Raw genomic sequence first — 22,356 nt, forward strand, 5'->3', positions numbered from 1 at the left:
CAGAAAGGACAGCAGGATGGAGAAAAAAGAAGCACCAGAACTGATTCCCCTACAGAAACTCTGACTTATATGTGATCCAAAAACCTTTTAGGAAACCTCCAAAACCAATTAGAAAGTTGCAGTACCTCAGGCAAGCTCAAAGCCTAAACCAGCCAGAAATGTCTAAGAAAAGTTGTTTCATATCAATTGCCTCAACCCCTCCTCAAACTGGCACAGTTCACAATAGTGATGAAAAGCCCAACTTGCAGCATCACCCTTGGGAACAGAAAAAAAAAGAGAAGAATTATGTCCAACATTCTCAAGGGGGCTGCCCAAAGAACTACTTTCTGTCTTGCCTAACTCAGAAAACTCATGGAATTAGCATACACTGGATGCCTAGGGAAAACAAAAGACAGTTCTCTGGCTTGCTGTAGCCTCAGAGAACCTTAAGTGCTACAGAAAGACACAAGAGAAGGCAAAATACTATAAGCTCTTGAAAAAAAACCAATAAACCTCTTCAATTGGGAAATTATAAGCACAAGTCCAGAGAAGATTCACTCCCTAAAAGGTTTTAGAGGTACCAAGAATCTCTAGCTAGGCTGAATGATGGCGATCTTCCCCTCTACGAAGCCAGACCATAAAGACTGGGAGAGAAGCTGTTTTCCAAATGCAAAATCCACATCAATAACAACAACAAAAATAAGGCACATAAAAAAACGGGGAATCATGACCCAGTCAAATGAACAAAATAAAGTTCTAGAAAATGACCTAAAGAAACAGAGCTCTACGAATTAAATGACAAAAAATTGAGCCTAATTGCTTTAAGGAAACTCACAGTACTACAAGAGAACACAAAGAGAAAATTAGATGAAATCATGATGCATGAACAAATGAGAACATCAAAAAACATATATATAAAGAACCAAAGATTCTAGAGTTGAAGAATACAATAAATGAACTGAAAAATTCTCAAGAGGTAATGGCAGATTTGATCAAGCAAAAGAAAAGAATCAATGAACCTGATGGGCAGGTCTTTGAAATTCTTGAGTCAGAAGGAAAAAAGAAAAAAAAAGAAAAAGAAGAAAAATGAAGAAAGCCTAAGGGACTTATGGGACATCAAGATGACCAATATATGCATTAGGGGAATACCAGCAAGAGGAGAGAGAATGAAGCAGACAGCTTACTTGAAAAAATAATGGCCAAATGCCTTCCATATATGAGGAAGAAAAAAATGGTTATCTAATTTTAAGAGGCTCAAAGGACTCCAATTAGGATGAACCCAAAGAGGCCCATACTAAGATGCATTATAATCAAACTGTCCAAAGCCAAAGACAGACAGAAAATCTTGAAAGCAACAAAATGGAAACTACTGGTCATGTACAAGGAAGCTACCACTAGATTATCAGCAGATTTCTCAGCAGACACCTTCCACCATCCCACTTCCAGGAGTGGGATGACATATTCACAGTGCTGGAAAAAAAAAATACCTTCCAACCAAAACACTATTATCTGGCAAACTGACTTTAAAAATGAAGGAGATATAAAGACCTCCTAGCATAAACAAAACCTGAGATAGTTCACCACCACTAAACCCGCCTTACAAGAAATGCAAAAGGGAGTCCTACAACTTGAAACAAAAGGACACAAAACACAAAAGCATATGAAAATATAATTTCTGGTAAAGGTAAATTTACAGACAAATACAGAATCCTGTAATATTGTAATGGTGGTGAGTAAATCACTTTTAATTCAGGCAGAGAGTTAAAATATAAAAACATTTAAAAAACTCAACTATATGTTAATGGATATGAAATATAAAAAGGTGTGATTTGTGTCATCAACAAAAAGGGGAGAGATGTAAAGAAATAAAGTTTTTGTATGCAACTCAAATTATTATCAGTTTAAAATACTTCATTACAACTGTAAGATTTTATGTAATTGCCATGGTAACCACAAAGAAAATACCTATAGAAGATGCACAAAAGAAAGGAATCAAAGCATGTCACTACAAAAAAAATTTAACAAAACACAAACGAAGGCATCTCAGAGAAAAAGAGGGGAAAAAATAACTACAATATATACAAAAAACAATTAACAAAATGGCAATAGTAAGTTGTTCCCTATCAGTACTTACTTTAAATGTTAATGGATTAAACTCCCAATCTAAAGACATAGATTGGCTAAATGGATTTAAAAAAGAAAAGACTCAACTATATGTTGTCTACAAGAGTTACTTTAGATACAAGGACATACACAAGCAGAAAGTGAAAGAACAGAAAAAACATCCTATGCAAATATAACCGAAAGAGGGAAGAGATACATATGATCAGAAAATAAAGAAAATATTTATATATAAGAAAATAAAGTCAAAAACTGTCATAAGAAACAAAGGACACATTATATAATAATAAAAGGGTCCATTCACCAGAAAGACACTACAATTATAAATATATATGCAGAGCACTGAAACAGTAAGCAAACATTAACAGAATCAAAGGGAGAAACAGACAGTAACACATTTACAGTAGAACATTTCAGTACCTCACTTTCAATAGTAGATATATCAACCAGACAGAAAATCACTTGGGAAACAGAGGACTTGAACATCATAATAGACCAAATGGACCTAATAGACAAATAAAAGACACTCCACACAACAACAGCAGCATCTACATTTTCTCAGTTGCACATAAAACATTTTCCAGGAAAGAGCACATGTCGTGCCACAAAACGAGTCTTAACAAAATTTAAGAAGATGGAGATCATACCAAGTATCTTTCCCAACCACAATGGAATGAAGTTAAAAATCAAAATCAAAAGGAAAACTTGAATATCCACAAATTTATGGAAATTAAACAACACAGTCTTGAACAACCAATGGGTCAAAGAAGAAATCAGAAGAAAAATTAGAAGATATCTTGAGACAAACAACAATGAAACACAACATACCAAAATGTATGGGATGCAGCAGAAGCAGTACTGGGGAAGTTTATAGTGGTAAATATCCACATTAAAAAAGAAAAAAGACCTCGAATCAACAACCTAACTTTAGACCTCAAGGAACCAGAAAAACAGACTAACTCAGAAGGAAGGAAACAAAGATTATAGAGAAATGAAACAGAGCATAGACAACTGAAAAAATAATCAATGACAGTAAGAGTTGTTTTTGGAGAATTTCAAGAAAATCAACAAATCATTTGCTAGACCAAGAAAAAAGAGAAATGACTCAACAAAATCACAAATAAAGAAGATAAATTATAATTGATGCCACAAGAATAAAAAGAATCATAAGAGACTACTAACAAGTATACACCAACAAATTGAATAACCTAGAAAAAAATGAATATATTTCTACAAAAGCCCAGGATAAGATAGCTTCACTGGAGAATTCTACCAAAGATTTAAAGAAGAATTAACACCAATCCTTCTCACACTCTTTCCAAAAAATGAAGAGAAGGATACACTTCCAAACTTACTTATGAGGTCAGCATTACCCTGATACTAAAATGAGACAGAGCTATGAGACAAGAAAAATACAGGCCAATATCCCTGATAAATATGGATGCAAAAATCAATAAATTACTAGCAAGTAGAATTTGACAACACCTGAAAAGGATTATACACCATCGCCAGGTGGGATTTATTCCTGGAATGTAAGGATGCTTCATCATATGAAAATCAATCGTCATACACCAAATTACCAAAATGAAGGACAAAAATAACATGATCATCTCAACTGACGCAGAAAAAGCATTTGACAAACACCCTTTCATAACAAAAAGTCAAACTACACACAAAAGGAAATTACCTCAACATAATAAAGTCCATATAAGCAAAGCCCACAGTCAATATTATACCCAATGGTGTAAAACTGAAAACCTTCCCTCTAGAATCAGGAACAAGGGAAGGTTGCACACTCTCACCGTTTCTTTTCAACACAGTACTGTCAATCCTAGTCAGAGCATTCAGGCAAGAAAAACAAATGAAGGCATCCAAATAGGAAAGGAAGAAACAAAGAAAATTATCTTTGTTCATAGATGACATCAATATGCAGGAAACCATAAAGATCCCACAAAAAAAATGTTAGAATAAATGAATTCAGTAAAGTTGCAGGATACAAAAATCAACTTGCAAAAATCAGTTGTGCTTCTATAAACTAAAAATGAACAATCTGAAAAGGAAATTAAGAAAATATTCCCATTTGCAACAGCATCAAAAATAAAATACCTATGAACAGACTTACCCAAGGAGGCAAAAGACTTTTACAGTGAAAATGACAAAAAATTTCTGAAAGAAGCTAAAGAAGACACAAACAAATGGAAAGACAGCCTGTGTTCATGGACTGGAAGACTTAGTTAATGTTGTTAAAAGGTCCATACTACCCAAAGCAATCTACAGATTCAATTCAATCCCTATTGAAATCCCAATGGCATTTTCTCAGAAATAGAAAAAAAAAATCCTAAAATTCATATGGAATCTCAAAGGACCCCAAATAGCAAAACTAATCTTGAGAAAGAAAAACAATGCCAGAGGCCTCACAATTCTTGATTTCAAAACATCTTTACAAAGCTACAGTAATTAAAACAGTATGGTACTGGTATAAAGTCAAGTCACACAGACCAATGGAACACAACAGAGAATACAGAAATAAACTCTTACACATACAGTCAAGTGATCTTCAACAAAGGTACCATGGGTACACATGGGAAAGAACAGTCGCTTCAACAAATGGAGCTGAGAAACTGAATATCCCCACGCAAAGAATGAAGTTGGACCCTTAACTTACACTATACCATATAAAAGTTAATTCAAGATGGATTAAACACCTAAATATATGACCTGAAACTATGAAACTCCTAGAAGAAAACATAGTGGGATAGTTTCAGGACACTGGATTTGGGTAATGAATTCTTTGATATGACACCAAAAGCATATGCAATGAAAGCAAAAATAGCCAAATGGGACTATATCAAACTTAAAAATAAGAAATATCAAAGGAAACAATCAACAGAGTGAAAAGGCAACCTATGGAATACAATCTATTCAATCTTCTGGGCTCAACAGTCTATGTCAGGAGTACAGGAACCAGAGGGCTGAGGCTGGAAGATAGTAGAGGGGCCAAGGGACAACTCTTAAAGACAAGGAAGGACAGATGGGATGAGAGAAAGCAAGTAAGAAAGTACACAAAGTCTGCAACCAGAGGTGGGTGTTTTAATTAAAGGTTTCAGGGGTAAAACAGTTCAGACCAACATGCCTATGGGAATGGGAAGGAGCAGGAAGCAGACGTGAAGGTTTTTGAAGATAAAATGGGTGGGGAACTGAGATGTTGTTAGAGGTTACCCATGTAAACAAAGACAGCAGGGGATCTGCAGCAGAGTACAAAAGTATGAGTTCTTCAAAGACTGAGAAAGGCCTGGGAGATAACTAGATAATGAAGAGAGAAGATTACACAGCCAGGAAGCACAGCCTCAAAGGAACAGGGATTCTTATACTGAGAAAACAACAGAAACAGTCCAGAAGCATTAGTGGAAAAAAAGAGTAACAGTGTGTAGGAAACAAAGTCAAGGCTTACAGCACCCTGTATCCAGTAATGTAGAGACTGTTCTCACCAAGTCACCACTTTTCACTCCTTATTTTAGTTAACCTTGCTGAGAAATGTAGGCCTTTTGGAAATTGTTGACTGTGGGCTTTCAGGACACTATTTCCTGATTTCCTCCTTTCTCTCTGGCTATTCTTCAGATACTTCCCCCTCCTAATCTAGAAATGCTTATTATACTCCCCAGGGACCAGCCATTAGACACTTTTCCTTTTGTACTTCTCTTTGGACAGTTTCATCTTTCAAGGCTTTAGAAATACCTGATGACTTCCAAATGTCTCCTTCAGTATAGTTCAAACTCTGCTAGATAAACTAATACTATTCCAGCTCCTATGGCTATTTTTATATGGGCTCTTTCTTCAAGGAACTTACTGTTTAAAGGGAAAAAAAGCCAGAAGATTTTAACATCATAGGGACTCAAGAGGTATGGCAATATAAAGAGAGGCAATTTAGCCAAGATGAATCACAAAGGATGACTAGGAACTGACAACACAAAGGGTGGGAAGACCAGTTCAGATAAGAGGGAAATGAGTGAGTGAAGGCAGAAGAGCCTTAAGAACATGGTCTTATGACAACTGGAAGCAGTTCAACAGTAAAAAGTTCAAAGAAGGACTCAAAAAATATGAAGAGGCAGGGAGAAGCCAGATTATGGGAGACTTTATAAGATATGATAAGAAATTCAGATTTTAGCCAGCAGGAGTAATCTTACAAAGGCTAATAACTTTCTCCACATAAAAATGTATGCACATATACTCCATCTGGCAGAAAGTTTCAGAATGTTCACACCCTATTCATAAACCACTAGATAAGAACACTTGCAGCAGGAGTCACTAAAGGGTTTTAAGCAGGTCAGTGACTAAGTCAAATCTGCCTTTATGATAATTCCATTTTCTAAACTGGGACCAGTTGGCAAAACTGGAGGCACGCAATCCATTTAAGTGATGACTACTATTAGAGACCAGGCAAAGAATGAAGAAGTAGCAGGAAAGAAGAGGAAACTGATGCAAGAAACATTTAGAAGATGCAGTATGTAGGGGCAAATGAGTTGGAAGAGCTGAATACCTAGGTTTCTAAGATGGGCACCTGGATAGAAGGTAGCGCTACAAGCTGAAATGATAACAAAAACAATAAACATTCATTAACATACAGTGAGTGGTTTTTGTACATTATGTCCTTTAATCCTCACAAAGTATCCTAGGAGCGAGGATTGCAAACTATTCCCACTAACATTTCTTGTTTGTTTTTTTTTTTTTTTTGTGGTATGCGGGCCTCCCTCTGCTGTGGCCTCTCCCGTTGCGGAGCACAGGCTCCGGACGCGCAGGCCCAGCGGCCATGGCTCACGGGCCCAGCCGCTCCGCGGCATGTGGGATCCTCCCGGACCGGGGCGCGAACCCGGTTCCCCTGCATCGGCAGGCGGACGTGCAACCACTACGCCACCAGGGAAGCCCCAGCCCACTAACATTTCTTAAAATTTTTTTAAGGACACGTAAGATATAATGAATAAAATACAAAATTCACATTGATTCTAAAAACTGCTTCATTGGAGTACTTCAACAAAATAGCAGAATTCTGCTCATTCTGCCTTCTGAGAAGACTCAGTCAGAGGCAGTTCATCTATTCATCCATCCCTACCATGAACCAGGAGCACGTTTCCTTGTATTTAAAACAGAATATATAGGTTTATACAATGTTTGTGGTAGAAAAGTGGACAGACTATGACTCATGTCACTTCTATGCCTAACACCTTTCATTAGTTCCTGTGTCTATCAGGAGAAAACCAGGGACTTTTCAGTAGTGTCAAGGCCTTTCACTATATGGTTCTAGCTTTCTAATTCCAACTACATTTTTCACCACTTCTCTCGTCTCTTAACTCTGTATTCCAGCATAACAGTTCAGAGGATTTGTTCTGCTGTCTTCCTTGGCTCCAGGTCTTAAAAAAGTTTTTCTTCCTGCCTAGAATACTATGATCTCTACATTTATAACTAATCATCCTCAAAGATTCAGCTTAGCTATCATTTCCAGGATCACGACTGCTGCTCCCACAGTAACCTGTACACCTTATAATAACTGACTATTAATTACATGGTAAGCTCCCTGAGACACATGATCTGATAATTTATTTATTAATAAATTAATAAATAACCTAGTGAATTTCAGAGCCTCCATGAGGAGTCTTCAATTTCTCTCCTGATATTGTCTAGATAACAGTGTCAATTAACTCTATCTTTTTCTAGTACTTAACCATAAAGGGAAACAGATGTCAGGATACCTCCCAGTTTCTTAGGTATATCAGATGCACACCAAAGAATATGCAAAGGCTCAGTCTGAAGAAGAACATGCTACCAGAACCCATAGGAGAGAAACCTGAAAAGAGAAGAGCTATCTTTATTTGGTTGAAGAGATTTGTATCTTTTACTTCAGAATGTATTTCAAGATGTTACTTATCCATAAATGTTTTTATACACATGTAAGTATATTTGAGTTGGAAGTCGTATAGAAATATTTTCTCCCACTCCATATTGAAAACAGCATCCAAGCTATATCTCAACTTCTGATTTCTGGTTCCACAAGTAAGGAGCTAGGAAGTCACTTCTCCAATCCAATAACAAGTAAAAAGCTAGAGAGACTAAAAAATCCACAACTCTTCTTGAATCCCTAAGGGAGGGAGAACATAAACTGCAAACTGTTGTCCCAAATACTGAAGAGACAAATACAGGGAGTCACAGTTTTACTGAAGCAGAGATCCACAAGCAGGAACCTGTGACAGGACAGGAGACTGAGCATAGGTAAGTCTAGAGTTAAAAACTCTAGGGGGGCCCAGTCACAGGGGAGCCCCCACAGTTCTTATGAGACTTACCCCAAGAAGCTCAAGCAGGTTCTCAAAGCAAGAACTGGGGAAAATCCCCTCATGCTTCTAGCAGGGGGAGGAGGAAAGGAACCATTTTGAGACACACCAGAGCCCTCTATTCTTCTTACCAAGGCCTGTCCTCAGGCAAACTAGTTTACCAGAGCCTATGCTGATAGAATATTATCAAATGCTTCCTTTGCCCTTACATCTCACTATCACATTACTAAAGCCCTATTTATAGCAATTCCTTTACTTGGGAACTCATGTCCAGCTATTAAGAAAAAATTACAAAGCACACTAAAAGGCAAAAAACACTATTTGCAACCACAGAGCAAGCATAAGAACTAGAAATGGCAGGGATGTTGGAATTAACACACCAGAAATTTAAACCAACTAAGGGCTGGTTAATATATAATTTACTAGCTTTAATGAATAAAGTGGACAGCATGTAGGAACAGATGAACAATGTAAAACAGAGAGATGGATATCCTAAGAAAGAACTAAAACAAACAAACCTAGAGATCAAAAACATTGAAACAGAATTTTAAAATGTCTTTTATGGGCTTAATAGTAGACTGGAAACAACTTTTCTCAGTAGACTGAGAAAAGACTCGCTGAACTTGAATATATATCAATACAATCACCGAAAACTGAAAAGCAAAGAGACCAAAGACTAACAAACACAAAACTGACTATCTAAGGACTGTGGGACAACTATAAAAAGTGCAGCATACACATACAGGGGATACCAGAAAAAGAAGAGAAAGGACCATCAGAAATACTTGAGACAATGACTGAGAATGTCCCCAAATTAATATCAGACACCAAACAACAGATCCAGGAAGTTCAGAAAACACCAAGCAGGATAAATGCCCCCCAAAAAACCCTACACTCAGGCATATCATTTTCAGACTATATAGATAATCAAAGGTAAAGAAAAAATTCTCAAAGAAGCCAGAGGAGGAAAATTCCTTACCTACAGAAGATCAAAAATAAGAATTACATCTGACTTCTCCTCAGAAACTATGAAAGGAGAGTGAAATGAAATATTTAGAGTATTAAGGGGAAAAAAAGAAAGAAAAAAACACCAACTTAGAATTCTGTACCCTGTGAAATTCTTCTTCAAAAGTGAGGAAGAAATAAAGACTCAGATAAAAATTCAGGGAATTTGTTGTCAGTACACCAGCCTTCTCTAGAGAGAAGGAAAATGCTACAGATAAGAACCTCAAATTTACGTAAAGAAGGAAGAGCACTGAAAAAGAAATAAGTGGAAAGTAAAGTAAAACCTTTTATTTTTCTTAATCTTAACTGACCTATCAGGTAATAGTTTGTTCAAAATAATACCACTATGTATTTGGTTACTAATACTTATGTGTGTGTACGTATACGTGTGTGTACATATATGCTCATATATGTGTATATATATGCTTATATATGTATATATGTGTATATATGCTATTATCCAAGTGAAATGTATGACAGCAATGATACAAAGAATAGGAGGGAGGAATTAGGGTTATTTTGTTATTACAAGGTACTCACACTTCCTGTGATGTGATATAGCATTATTTGAAAGTGGACTAAGATTAGATGTAAATGCAAACTCTATGACATCCACTAAAAAAAGTAAAAATGTAGGATAACGGATATGCTAACAAAGGAGAGAAAATGGAATCATATAATACGCTCAAGTAAAAACCACAAAAGGCAGAAAAAGAATAGAAGACAAAAACAGGAACAAAAAACAAGGGCAACAAATAGAAAATAGTAACAAACATGTTAGATATTAAACCAACTGTATCAACAATCAGTTTAAACATTAACAGTCTAAATGCACCAATTAAAAGAGATGTCAGAGTGGATCAAAAAATAAGACCCAACTATATGTTGTCTATACTTAAAATATAAAGACACATAAATTTAAAAAGATAGAAAAAATATATACCATGCTAACAATAATCAAAAGAAAGCAGGAGTAGCTATATTAACTTCAGCCAGAGGGCTTCCCTGGTGGCACAGTGGTTAAGAATCCACCTGCCAATGCAGGGGACACGGGCTCGATCCCTGGTCTGGGAAGATCCCACATGCTGCGGAGCCACTAAGCCCGTGTGTCACAACTACTGAGCCTGTGCTCTAGAGCCCGCAAGCCACAACTACTGAACCCGCATGCTGCAACTACTGAAGCCCGTGCGCCTAGAGCCTGTGCTCTGCAACAAGAGAAGCCACCACTCACTGCAACTAGAGAAAAGACCATGCACAGCAACAAAGACCCAATGCAGCCAAAAATAAAATAAAATAAAATAAATAATTTCAGCCAGAGCAGATTTCAAAGCAAAGTAGTTATCAGGGTTAAAAAAAAGGGCATTACATAATGAGAAATGGGTCAGTTCTCCAAGAAGATATTATAATACGTCATGTGTATGCACTTAACAACAGAGCATCAAATTACATGAGGCAAAAAGGGATAGAACTGCAAGGAAAAACAGATGAATCCACTACCATAGGTGGAGACTTCAATACCTCTCTATCAGGAATGGGCAGATCTAGCAGGCAGAAAATCATTAAGGACACAGATGAACTCAATAGCACCATCAATCAACTGGATATAATCGACATCTCTGGACTACTTCATCCAACAACAGATTACACATTCTTCTCAACCTCACATGGAACATTCACCAAGACAGACCACATTCTGGGCCAAAAAACACACCTTAACACATTTCAAAGAACAGAAATCATACAATGTCTACATTCAGACTACAATGGAATTAAACTAGAAATCAGTAACAGAAATATAACTGGAAAATCTCAAAATACGTGGAGATTAAACAACACATTTCTAAGTAACACAAGTCAAAGAAAAAAATCACAAGAGAAACTAAAAAATATTTTGAAATAAACACAACTTATCAAAATTTGTGAGATGCAGTGAAAGCAGTGCTTTAGAGGGAACTCATAACATTGAATGCATTTATTAGGAAAGAAGATCTTAAAAAAAAAAAAAAAAATCAATCATCTAAGCTCCCACCTTAGTAAACTAGAAAAAAGAGCAAATTAAATCCAAAGTAAGCAGAAGAAATAATAAAAATTAGAGCAGAAATCAATGAAATTGAAAAAAGGAAATCCACAGAGAAAAATCAAAATCAAAAGCTGGTTCTTTGAAAAGATCAATAATAAAACTGGTAATTCTCTAACCAGGCTAATTAAGGAAAAGAGAAGGCACACAAATTATTAATATCAGAAATGAAAGAGGGCACATTGCTACAAATCACATGGACATTAAAAAAACAATAAAGGAATACTGTGAACAATTCTATGCCCACAAATTTGATAACCTAGATGCAATGGACCAATTCCTTGAAAGACACAATCTGCCAAAACTCACAAGAAGAAACAGACAACCTGAGTAGGCCTATATCTAGTAAAGATATTAAATCAATTAAAAAATAACCTTCCAAAACAGAAAGCACCACTACCAGAAGGGTTTAACAAAAATTTAAGGAAGAAACTATACCAATTCTCTACAATCTCTTTCAGAGGACACAAGTTATATCACCATAGTCTACTCTGATAAAAGGCTTACTTCTCCTATGATATAATGCACATACAGTACTGTGCACAATGGTTTGTCATATGGTAAGTGCTCAAGAAGACGTTATTACCCAAGTTCTGTAGGCTATGTACATATATGTCAGTTTATTTATATTTAACTGATCCCAGAATATTCTTCCTACATTTCTACAAGGGAATTGAAAAGGTAGAAATAAACATTTTACATAAATGTAGTCATTTCACTCTTTCACATAATAAATATTTACTGACTACCTCTTGTATGCCCGGCACTCTCATTAGGCTTCCATGCTATTGACAGTATTAAATGAGACAGACAACAAAGAAATCAATATGAAACCAGACAGATGACATTAAATCCCAAGAAGATAAATACAGCACAGGAAGGGGCATAGGGAAGAGAGAGCATGACCATTCTTTGAAGAAAGTTGGTCAAGGAAGGCCTCTCTGATAAGGCATCATTTAAGAGCTCTAAAGCAAGTAAGAAAGGAGGCCATGTGGATATCACAGAAAAGGGTCACAGAAAACAGGCACAAGTCTTAAGAACACCAAAACATTAAGGGCAAGCGCATAAAGCCAGTGTAGACAAAAATGGTCAAGAGAAATGGAAAGGTCACAGAAGTGAAAGGAAGTTCATACAGGGCCATGTAGATCCTTTGACTGTACTCTGAGAGAGACAGGAAGCGTTTGAAAGGTTTTGAGTATAAGTAACATGGTTTAACTTCGATCTTAAAAAAGATCACTCTGGCTGCTACATAGAAAATACCTTGGTAAGGGGTAAGTACAGAAGCAGCAAGACTACTGGGAAAGAACTTCATTCTTGTGGCAAATGATGGCTTTAATCAGAGTGGTTGAGGTGGAAATGGTGTTTAAAAAAAAAGTTGTTGGGCTTCCCTGGTGGCGCAGTGGTTGCGAGTCTGCCTGCCGATGCAAGGGACACGGGTTCGTGCCCCGGTCTGGGAAGATCCCACATGCCGTGGAGCAGCTGGGCCCATGAGCCATGGTTGCTGAGCCTGCGCCTCCGGAGCCTGTGCTCCGCAACGGGAGAGGCCACAACAGTGAGAGGCCCGCATACCGCAAAAAAAAAAAAAAAAAAAAAAAAAGTTGTTGAAGTATCAATTTATTTTAAAGGTGGAGTCAATAGGATTTGCTGATGAGCTGAGTGAGACAAAGAGAAAACAAGGATGCTTCCAAAACAAAACTTTGGATGAACTGGAAGAAAAGAAAGAGTTGCCACTGATTAAAATGGCAAAAAGATTACAAGAGAAGCAGATTTGAGAGGATGAAAATCAAGAGCTCTATTTTGCTTTGGACTTAAGTGTGAGAATCAGGCATCCAATTATTGGATATATATGTCTACAATTCAGAAGGTAAGTCAGAGTTGGAGATGAAAATATGAAAGTTGTCATAGTATATATGGTAAAGTTCTTACCTAGAGAAAAGAGATAATGATGGCCTGAGAACTAGGTCCTTGGTCATTCCAACATTTAGAAAAAATAGGCCTTCCAAACACTGAACCATAAATCACTTGATATATTTACCCTTGGTTCCATTTACTGTATTAGTTATATACCTGAAAACATAGCCTAAGTGTTAGAGATAGGGTTGGGGAGTAACTACCAAAGATAGTAACTACCAAAGATAAGAAATCTGAAGTTACTAGAAACTGCTTTGAAATCACTAAGAAAATTAAAGAGTCTAAATTAATATGTGCAAAAAGACTACTACATGGTATATATAAATTTAAACAAAATCCAAGTACATAATACATATAATTGAATAAAAAGATCTGGGTTATTGTGTTAGTTCTATTTCTAGGTTAAACTATAAACTAGCATGCAGCTCTTAAAAACTTTTACTATGTTTTTCTGCACTCTAGGAAATGGGTGACACTAGGAATTCCTAAAAATAGGCATATTCTTTAATTTTATATAAATTACTATTTTAAATGTACTCAAGGTGTTCCCTAAAGGATGTCAAATGCAAATGCATCTCAAGTGCTAAAAAAAACACCATGCTTTAATAAATTTAAGATGTTGCAATTAATAAAACACACTAGCTAATTCTTAGGTAAAAACAAGACTCCTTCATCACCTATTTTGTAAATCAAGACCCACAAGATTAAGGTAGAACAAATCTTACTAAATTACTGCCTGGTTACAATTTCTACAGGTATAGGAATTTGAGAAACTGTATCAACCTCACATTCTTGCCATCCTTGGTTTTTACTACAAAATGCAAGCCTCCATCTTTCCTTTTCCATTCTTTACTCTTGATTCATCCATCTAATCTCCTCCACCAAGATCTCTAGAAATACATTTATGATATAGGCTGTCACCTATCTTCAACTGCTTTATATAATAGTTCCTCAATCTCTTAGCTTTCACTAAAACCTGATTTACCCCCAAAGGCTTATCTTACGTTGCAAACCTTTTAGGTGAGGGTTCCAAAGACAACTCAAACCCCTAAGTGCACCATTATTATTCTAATTAATTATATTAAAAATAATGCCCATCCCCCGAAACAAAACAAAGCAGAGCACAAACACAACTTACTCTTTGAAACTCATGTTACCTACCTGAAATCCTTCTTCCTTCCCTCTCTGGTCTGGTAAATTATACCCATATACTAAAGGCTCTATTTTTCCCGAGTTATATTGCTGGCATTGTGACTTCAATGTCTGTGTGCATGATCTATCCCAACATTCTAGCCCCCAAAATATTTGACTTTCTTAACTTGAGCGTCCCTCACCTCCTCTCAATTTCAGCCAATCACTACCTTAGGCTCTGATCATTATCATCTATCTTTGTAAGAGTTTCACTTACACTGAACTATCTCTTTGACCCATCAGGCTTTTTGTAACCAACCCAACATCTTCACCTGGCATCACAACCTTTCCAACAGTGGCCATCGCCAATGACATATAAGTTCAACTACTCCAATGTTAACACTCTACACACATGCCACTTCCCATATGCTCTAATAACCAACCCTGAAATACCATGCATCTTCTTCTAGCTATTAAAGAAAAGTCTTTAAACTGCAAGTATGCAGTAAGCTAACCTTAGCTGGCCACTCAGTAGCACGAGACTCTCAATAATATTTGGTCCACTTCTTCACCCATTTCCCCCGATAACTTTCCAAGTTTTCAGTCTTCTCAAATCCCCTAACCAAACTCCATGTTCCACGAGAACTACTTGAAAATGTTTCTTAAAAAGTTACATAGTCAGGACTTCCCTGGTTGCGCAGTGCTTAAGAATCCTCCTGCCAATGCAGGGGACATGGGTTCAAGCCCTGGTCCAGGAAGATCCCACATGCTGCGAACTAAAACCGTGTGCCACAACTACTGAGCCTGCCCTCTAGAGCCCACAAGCCACAACTACTGAGCCCGCATGCCACAACTTCTGAAGCCCACATGCCTAGAGCCTGTGCTCTGCAACAAGAGAAGCCACCGCAATGCAAAGTCCACGCACCGCAACAAAGAGTAGCCCCTGCTCGCCGCAACTAGAGAAAGCCCACACGCAGCAACGAAGATCCAATGCAAGCCATGAATAGATAGATAGATAAATTTATTACAAAAAAAAAGTTACAGGGTCACAAAACTACCAAGAAATATCAACTTACTCCCATTAGGATGGCTACTATGAAAAAAACAGATAATTACAAATGTTGATGAGAATGTTGAGAAATTATAACCTTTGTGCATTATTAGGTCAGAATGCTAATTTGGTGCAGCCACTGTAGAAAACAGTACAGAGGTTCCTCAGAAAATTAAAAATAGGACTACCATATGATCCAGCAATCCCACTTCTGGGTATATACCCAAAGAAATAAAAGCAGGGTCTCAAAGAGGTATTTGTACATTGAAGCACTATTCACAATAGCTAAAACATAAGCAACCTGTGTCCATCAACAGATGAATGGATAAACAAAATGTTACATACATACAACAGATTATTCAGCCTTAAAAAGGAAGAAAATTCTGACATATGCTACAACAGGGATGAACCTTGACATCATGCTACGTAAGTAGAATAAGCCAATCACAAAAAGACAAATACTGTGGGTGCTCAGAGTAAATGAGGTAGAGTCGTTAAAATCATAAAGACAGAAAGTAGAATGGTGGTTGCCAGGGGCTAGGGAGAAGGGTGAATGGGGAGTGATTGTTTAACAGGTACAGTTTCAGTTTTGCAAGATGAAAAGTTATACAGATGACAGTGGCAATGACTGCACAACAATATGGATGTACTTAATACCACTAAATTGTATACTTAAAAATAGTAAAGATGGTAAATTTTGTTACGTGTATTTTACCACAAAAAAATTTTTTTTAAAGGTTACATGGACACATAAATTTGAGAAATACATTTTATAGTCCCTTCTTGGAGATGCACAATGTACATCAGCATTTTAAAGGATTTCCGCTATTTTCAGTAGAGAAATCTGCTGTTTAAGTCTGCATGTCCCAAGCTTAATCCACAACCACTTTTTCAAAAGCACATAGTGGTGTAGCTGACCTAATTTACTAAGAAAATTGACAGTTCAGACACAAATGACTTTGACTTCCCCATTCTTACCTACCAACACATTTAACATCACATATCCATTTTTACCTCCTTCTTCTAGTTTCATAAGATGAGGGGTCTTTGCTCTTATTCAAGAGAAATCCCTACACTTATATTCTTCATTCCAACCCTTACTATCTTAAAAACCTTGCTTCAACAATTACCACTTCTCATATTATCTTAAACTTCTTATATTCTCACAACTAACCACTAACCTACTTCACCTTCTATTTTTCTTTCATCCAGAAAACTTTATCTTGAATTCCTAATATACCACTGCCCTTATTTAGGCCCTCATTGACTGAAGCCCTGGTCAACGTACCACCACCCCATGATTTCTCCTCAATCCTGCTTCCCTGTTGGCAAAGTTATTAAAAATATACACCTAACAAGGTTACTACCCGTACTTAGCAAATTCTTTACTGACTCCCAAATACCTATGAGAGACAGGCCAAGGTCCTTTACATAGCATGCAAGCACCTAGTCCTCTCTTTCAAGTCTCATCTCCTTCAATTTCCTACATTTCAGTCAGTCTATGATCTAAAAATCCTCAATTGCCTACTGTTCCCTACATTCACTATGCTGCTTTATAACTCTGCTCCTGCTTCTGCCTAGAATGTGCCACCTAACTCCCAGTCACACTTCAAGACTTAACTTAGCCTTCCCTGATCACCCCTATTTCCCTGCCATCTGGATTAGATCCCTATTGCATCAGGGTACTTGAGTACCCTGGTGCTTCTTTATGTTCATGTTCCATCCTGGGTATCCTTCTACCACAATGATTGAAATGATTTGCTTCTGGGTCTTTCACACTGAGTAGACTACATTTCTGTAGGTTAGGAACAAATTTTATGCATCTCTGTATCCACAACACAGCACCCAATATCTTATACACAGCAGGCACTTAATAAATGATTGTTAAACTGAACTCTTTCCCCATCTATTTCCCCAAAACTGCTAGTGAGCAAAAATATATAAGAATCCAGGGGCATGCAATTATCTACCCAGAAGTAGAAATCTAGTAGCATGTTACCAAGATTTAGAGGTATTTACTTGGTAGGGAAAATATTAGACATGCATATTCCTATCTTCCAATGTACTTTTTAAAGCATTATACTCTCTTTAACTGGAAATTATTTTCAAATAATGTGATACCATTTGAAGCAATCTAGCGCAACTTAAAAGACACCACACAGCCTCAACCAAGTTATACTTACATTCGGCTAGCTTCAATGTCGTCAGACTGAGGTTCTCCTGATGATCTGTAAAATGCAATTCAGTAAAGTTAAGCAAAATATTCCATATTTCAAAAAGGGGTAAACATTTTATTTTGGAAGACAAATTTGAAAACAAGATTTAATGGTTAACAGTTTTAAAAGTTCAACATGAGAAAAAAGTGATCAAATCAGATTGCCATACAACACATTTATTGTAAGGGCTAGACTAATAAAAACTCTGTTCTTTTTTTTTTTTTTTAAGGAAAGGAAACTGTAAGCGCTATATTTAGATACCAACATACAAACCAGTGTAATAAATCATAATTATTCACAAAGTCAAATATTTATAATAAAAACCCACAACTATAAAACCTTCTACAGCCAAGTATTGGTTATCCACAATATCAAAAGTATTCACTGGTATTAACAGTCTCAAACTTTAGATGAGGGATCAGCAAACTACTGCCTGGGATGACAAACTAAGGCCTGGGTTGGCCGCCTATTTTTGTAAAGTTGTACCGGCACAGAATCACGCTCATTTATTTACGGGTGCTTTTACATTACAAAAGCAGAGCTGAGAAACTCTGTCGGAGACATGTGGCCCACAAAGCCTAAAATATTTATTACCTAGCCCTTTAAGAAAAAGTTTGCCAACCTCTGCTGTAGATAATTCAAATTTCAATCCAAATTTCAATCTAATACCCTTCTGAATTTTGAGACACTTAAGTCTGTTTTACCATTCTGACCATGATTACCTTATTTCAACAATGAAAGTAGCTTTCCCTGAAAATACACTGGCAGGATGTACTACCTGTCAAAATTGTACCATCCTAGGGTATTAAAATTTTGCTGTGGATAACTGTGAATTGACTTCAGTTATAAATAGTTGCCAGTTATTTTCTTTTTTAAAAAAAAATATACTGCTGCTATTTTAAGTAGAAATACTGAAAATTCTAAGACACTAAGAAGTCTTATTTTCATTTTGGGGCATGAACCAATTTTGCCTACCCCATCATGCTGTTAAAAATAAATTCCTGTTACCCTGTTCACTTTTACAACCAGCATCAGTCAATATATATTGTATTAAGGTGAATCAACATAATACTGATTTCTAACACTTTCAATTCACAAAACAGGTAAAATATTTTTTAGAGGTCAAAAGCTAAATTTTCAAACTGACACTACAAGGACTTGATTTGTAAATTTATCACTGACTTGAGACTTCTAATTGTAAACAACTTTTAACAAGAGAATCTTAAAATCAGAGCCACCAGAAAAGAAAAGAATCTGTTTTCCATATTTCTTAGATTTTAAAAAACTCACTTCTTTATCAGACTTCCAAAATTACCCCTCACTGCAGTGGTCCAAGGACAAGAATGCAAAAAATAAAAAAAAAAAAAAAAAAAAAAAAAATCCAGCAGCTCAAATATTTATTTTAGATCTTCTTTGCAGTATATTTACATTTTCAATTTTGCACAAAATGATATTAGAACTAAAAACTGGGGCATGCTGGAGGTGGCAGTGACTTGGCAGTGACACAAATGCAAAAATTTCACTCCACCCTCTCCCCCAGGGAGCAAGCAAATCACCTTTGTGACACACCTGGTCTCCACCAGCCTTGTGGTTAAGTACCCCAAGATTGCTTCCAAACTTGTATCTCTCAGACAGAAGAGCTAAAAAGTGATGATAACCCCATGTACCAGCTGACTCAATTTTGAAAGTGCGACCCTCCAGCATCAGATGTCATACTGTAAGGAGGCAGAGCAGGCTTGCAAAACAAAAAATAAACCTGCTGGCACTAAGGGAAGAGAGGCAGATTAGAAGCTTTCATACATGTAGGCGGCAAAACTTTCAAAATTAACAGGGAAAGAGAGAGAGGGGAAAAAATGAGGACACAATGACAGGGAAATTAAACTGCTACTGCAAAAAGGTAAGATACAAGCAAGAGGAAAAACAAATCCAAGTCTCAGAAGCACAATTTGTAACTGCTGCAAAGTTTTGAGATTCTGAAATGGGATAGAGGTTAAATACATCAAATGGTAACTACATTCTATTTTCCAAAGTCTATTCTCTAAACAAGAGGATATGTAAACATTAGCACCAAAATGTCATCAAATTACTGTAAATAAACTAGATCATTTAACATTAACATATATTAACATAAGCTACCAAAAACCACTTTTAAGTCAAACCAAGTAACTTAAACCAATTCAGTCAACAAGAACAACAAAAGAATAAGGACTGAAGATTATTACCTTAAAGCAATCTATCCTAGGTCTCTTAAACAGAGTTAGCGTAATTGTTTTTTACTCAAAACAAAAATTGTTTTTTAATCAGAGAAAGGTGAATATACACTGAACAAACAGAAGCACCTTTTACCTTACAGTGAGCAATAAGTAACAGTACCTGCCTGAATAAATTTCTAGTCATTCTCCTTATTGTATTCTGTCTGTTTATTCTAAATATTCTAAATATTTTACTAATTTTCTAAATAATTTACTAAAGAATATCCTAAAATTAGGATCCAAACTCTCAAAATTATAAAATACCTAAGATCTAACAATAGTTGCCAAGCTTTAATTTAGCCCCTGAAGAGTCTCTTTATTCTTTACTCTCAAGTTCTTGGAAGTAAGGATCTAGTACATATTGTAATTTTACCAAATTGAGGACATATAACCAAAGGAGAAAAAAACCCAAAAAGTATTGACTTAGGTTAACCTAAAGTTCGTCAGAATAACAAATCAGAAAAAAGATTTCTATGAGGTCCAGCTTCTCTAGTCTGCAAGTCCTTCCACTGTAACTCTGGGAGAGACAAGTATACTAGATTTATTAAAACTCTCACCACATAAAAAGCACACTTTAAAATGCATATTAAGACTTTTTTCATAGTTTTTTTTAATGTTCATAATAAAACATTTATTTAAAAATTTGAAATTTTTTAGAAATACTTTCCTGTTTATTCATACAGATAGGTCTGGGGAAAAGGCACAAAATATTTTAAGAAGGAGATTAAATGGAGAAACAGGTCAACTCTTAGGTCCACTATTCTTAGCAGGCAGTATTCCTGCCAATGTACATTTTCTTCATTTTTTTACAGCACGTATTTTACAATGACAGCCTTTTAAAGGCTGTAAAATAACATTCAAAATTACCTTTTACAAGCTGTGGCCATTCGGTGACATCAGGGTGATCACAGCTTTGAGTCACTGATTAAAAACAGGTTGTCACACCAGTCTAGCTGCTAACTTGATCTGAGCGTAGGTTTAATAACTCTAATAAATTAAACAAATCTTTAGTTAGAACACTTTAATATATAAACCCAATTCACTGTTCAAAAATAATCTTCAAAGGTTCAAATTAGGTGCCAATGCAACATTCATCAGAAGAGTAATTATAGAAATGCTTTTAAGGACTATTTTCCAGCATTTTTTTTTCCTTAAATGATTTCTTCACTTGAAAAAATATAATAATCTCCTGTACTTTTATGAAGTGTTACAGTTTATAAAGCACTTTGGTCAATGGCATCTTAAATCTGAAGACAATTTGGGCTCTACCTATTCAGAGCAGATACTATAGAAAGAATTTTTAAAAAGAAAAAGAAAAAGAAAAAACCAAGCAGCCTCAGAGTGATTAATTGACTTGCCCAAGATTTTAGTATTAGCGTTGAAGCCAGGACTAGGATTAAAAACCCAGATATACTGACTGCCTATCCAGAGTTAGTATTCTGTGATTTCATTTAGTTTTGCTATAGAGTCTCATGATTTAAATATATGAACAAAAATTTAAAATATGGATTGACACCCCACAATTACAACAATTTAAATGGGACTAACAGTAGTAGAGTTTTCCAGGTAGTCAAATGCTTAATGGAATAGTTATACACCCACACCCACAAAGATACACAAACACACACACACACACACACACACACACACACCCAGTCCACACCCAGTCTATTCCTTACTTATTCCATATTTAAATAGGATAATCTAACATTAGCCAAAACTCCTCGGGTATTTCATGAAAACATGTTCTCCACATCAGCCATAAATCCACTAATATTCAATTTCATGAGAGAGAATGGCAAAATATGAAAACATTTCCTCCTCCTTCAACCTAGTATCTTTTGATCCTCTTACTTGGCCTTAGCTGAACTTTCCTGATTCCTGATTATCATGGTTCACATTTATCAGGCATCTTAATCACACTGTAGTTTCAGGCAAAGATACACATCCAGAATATCCCAGAATCAAGAGCTCATGCAACTAGTTTTTCCCCTATGATTTCCCTACCAAACTATATATCCAGGCCAAATCTGAAAAGTGAACTGAGGAAAGATGAGAAAATTAGGAGAAAAAAAAAAGATCCTTGATAGTTAACACCTTCCAAGTGACAAGAGACAACCACAGAAGGTGGTTTACAGCATGGATCCAGAGCCCTATATAAAATAGCAAGTTATCTGAGAACCCTAAGAGAAGGGATGAAACATCAATGCTTGAGCCCATACCTCTGCAGCCTATGAACTTGGGCTTCAAATTCAGATAAGGGTGAGAGTTTGCCTAAGAATACATTAACTTA

The 22,356-nt window shown here is 36.2% G+C and overlaps 1 protein-coding gene across 9 annotated transcripts in view; it reads right to left on the reverse strand.

Moving 5' to 3' along the window:
* UBE3A (ubiquitin protein ligase E3A) overlaps positions 1–22,356 on the reverse strand; it is a 103,888-nt gene that overhangs the window by 45,279 nt on the left and 36,253 nt on the right. For 3 of the 9 annotated variants that reach the window (XM_007114887.4, XM_024134490.3, XM_055088165.1), the window contains exons 3-4: positions 20,931–21,050; positions 17,779–17,823 (exon numbers count right to left, since the gene is read on the reverse strand). In XM_007114887.4, the coding sequence (XP_007114949.1) occupies positions 17,779–17,823; positions 20,931–20,950 (65 nt within the window). In that variant the 5' untranslated portion in view covers positions 20,951–21,050. Of the gene's footprint in view, positions 1–17,778; positions 17,824–19,367; positions 19,577–20,930; positions 21,051–22,356 lie in introns of all 9 variants that reach the window. The other 6 variants (XM_055088166.1, XM_024134491.3, XM_028495170.2 and 3 more) reach the window with 5 other exon arrangements.

Source organism: Physeter macrocephalus, chromosome 11 (genome assembly GCF_002837175.3).
Source record: "Physeter macrocephalus isolate SW-GA chromosome 11, ASM283717v5, whole genome shotgun sequence".
Classification (NCBI taxonomy): Eukaryota; Metazoa; Chordata; class Mammalia; order Artiodactyla; family Physeteridae; genus Physeter; species Physeter macrocephalus.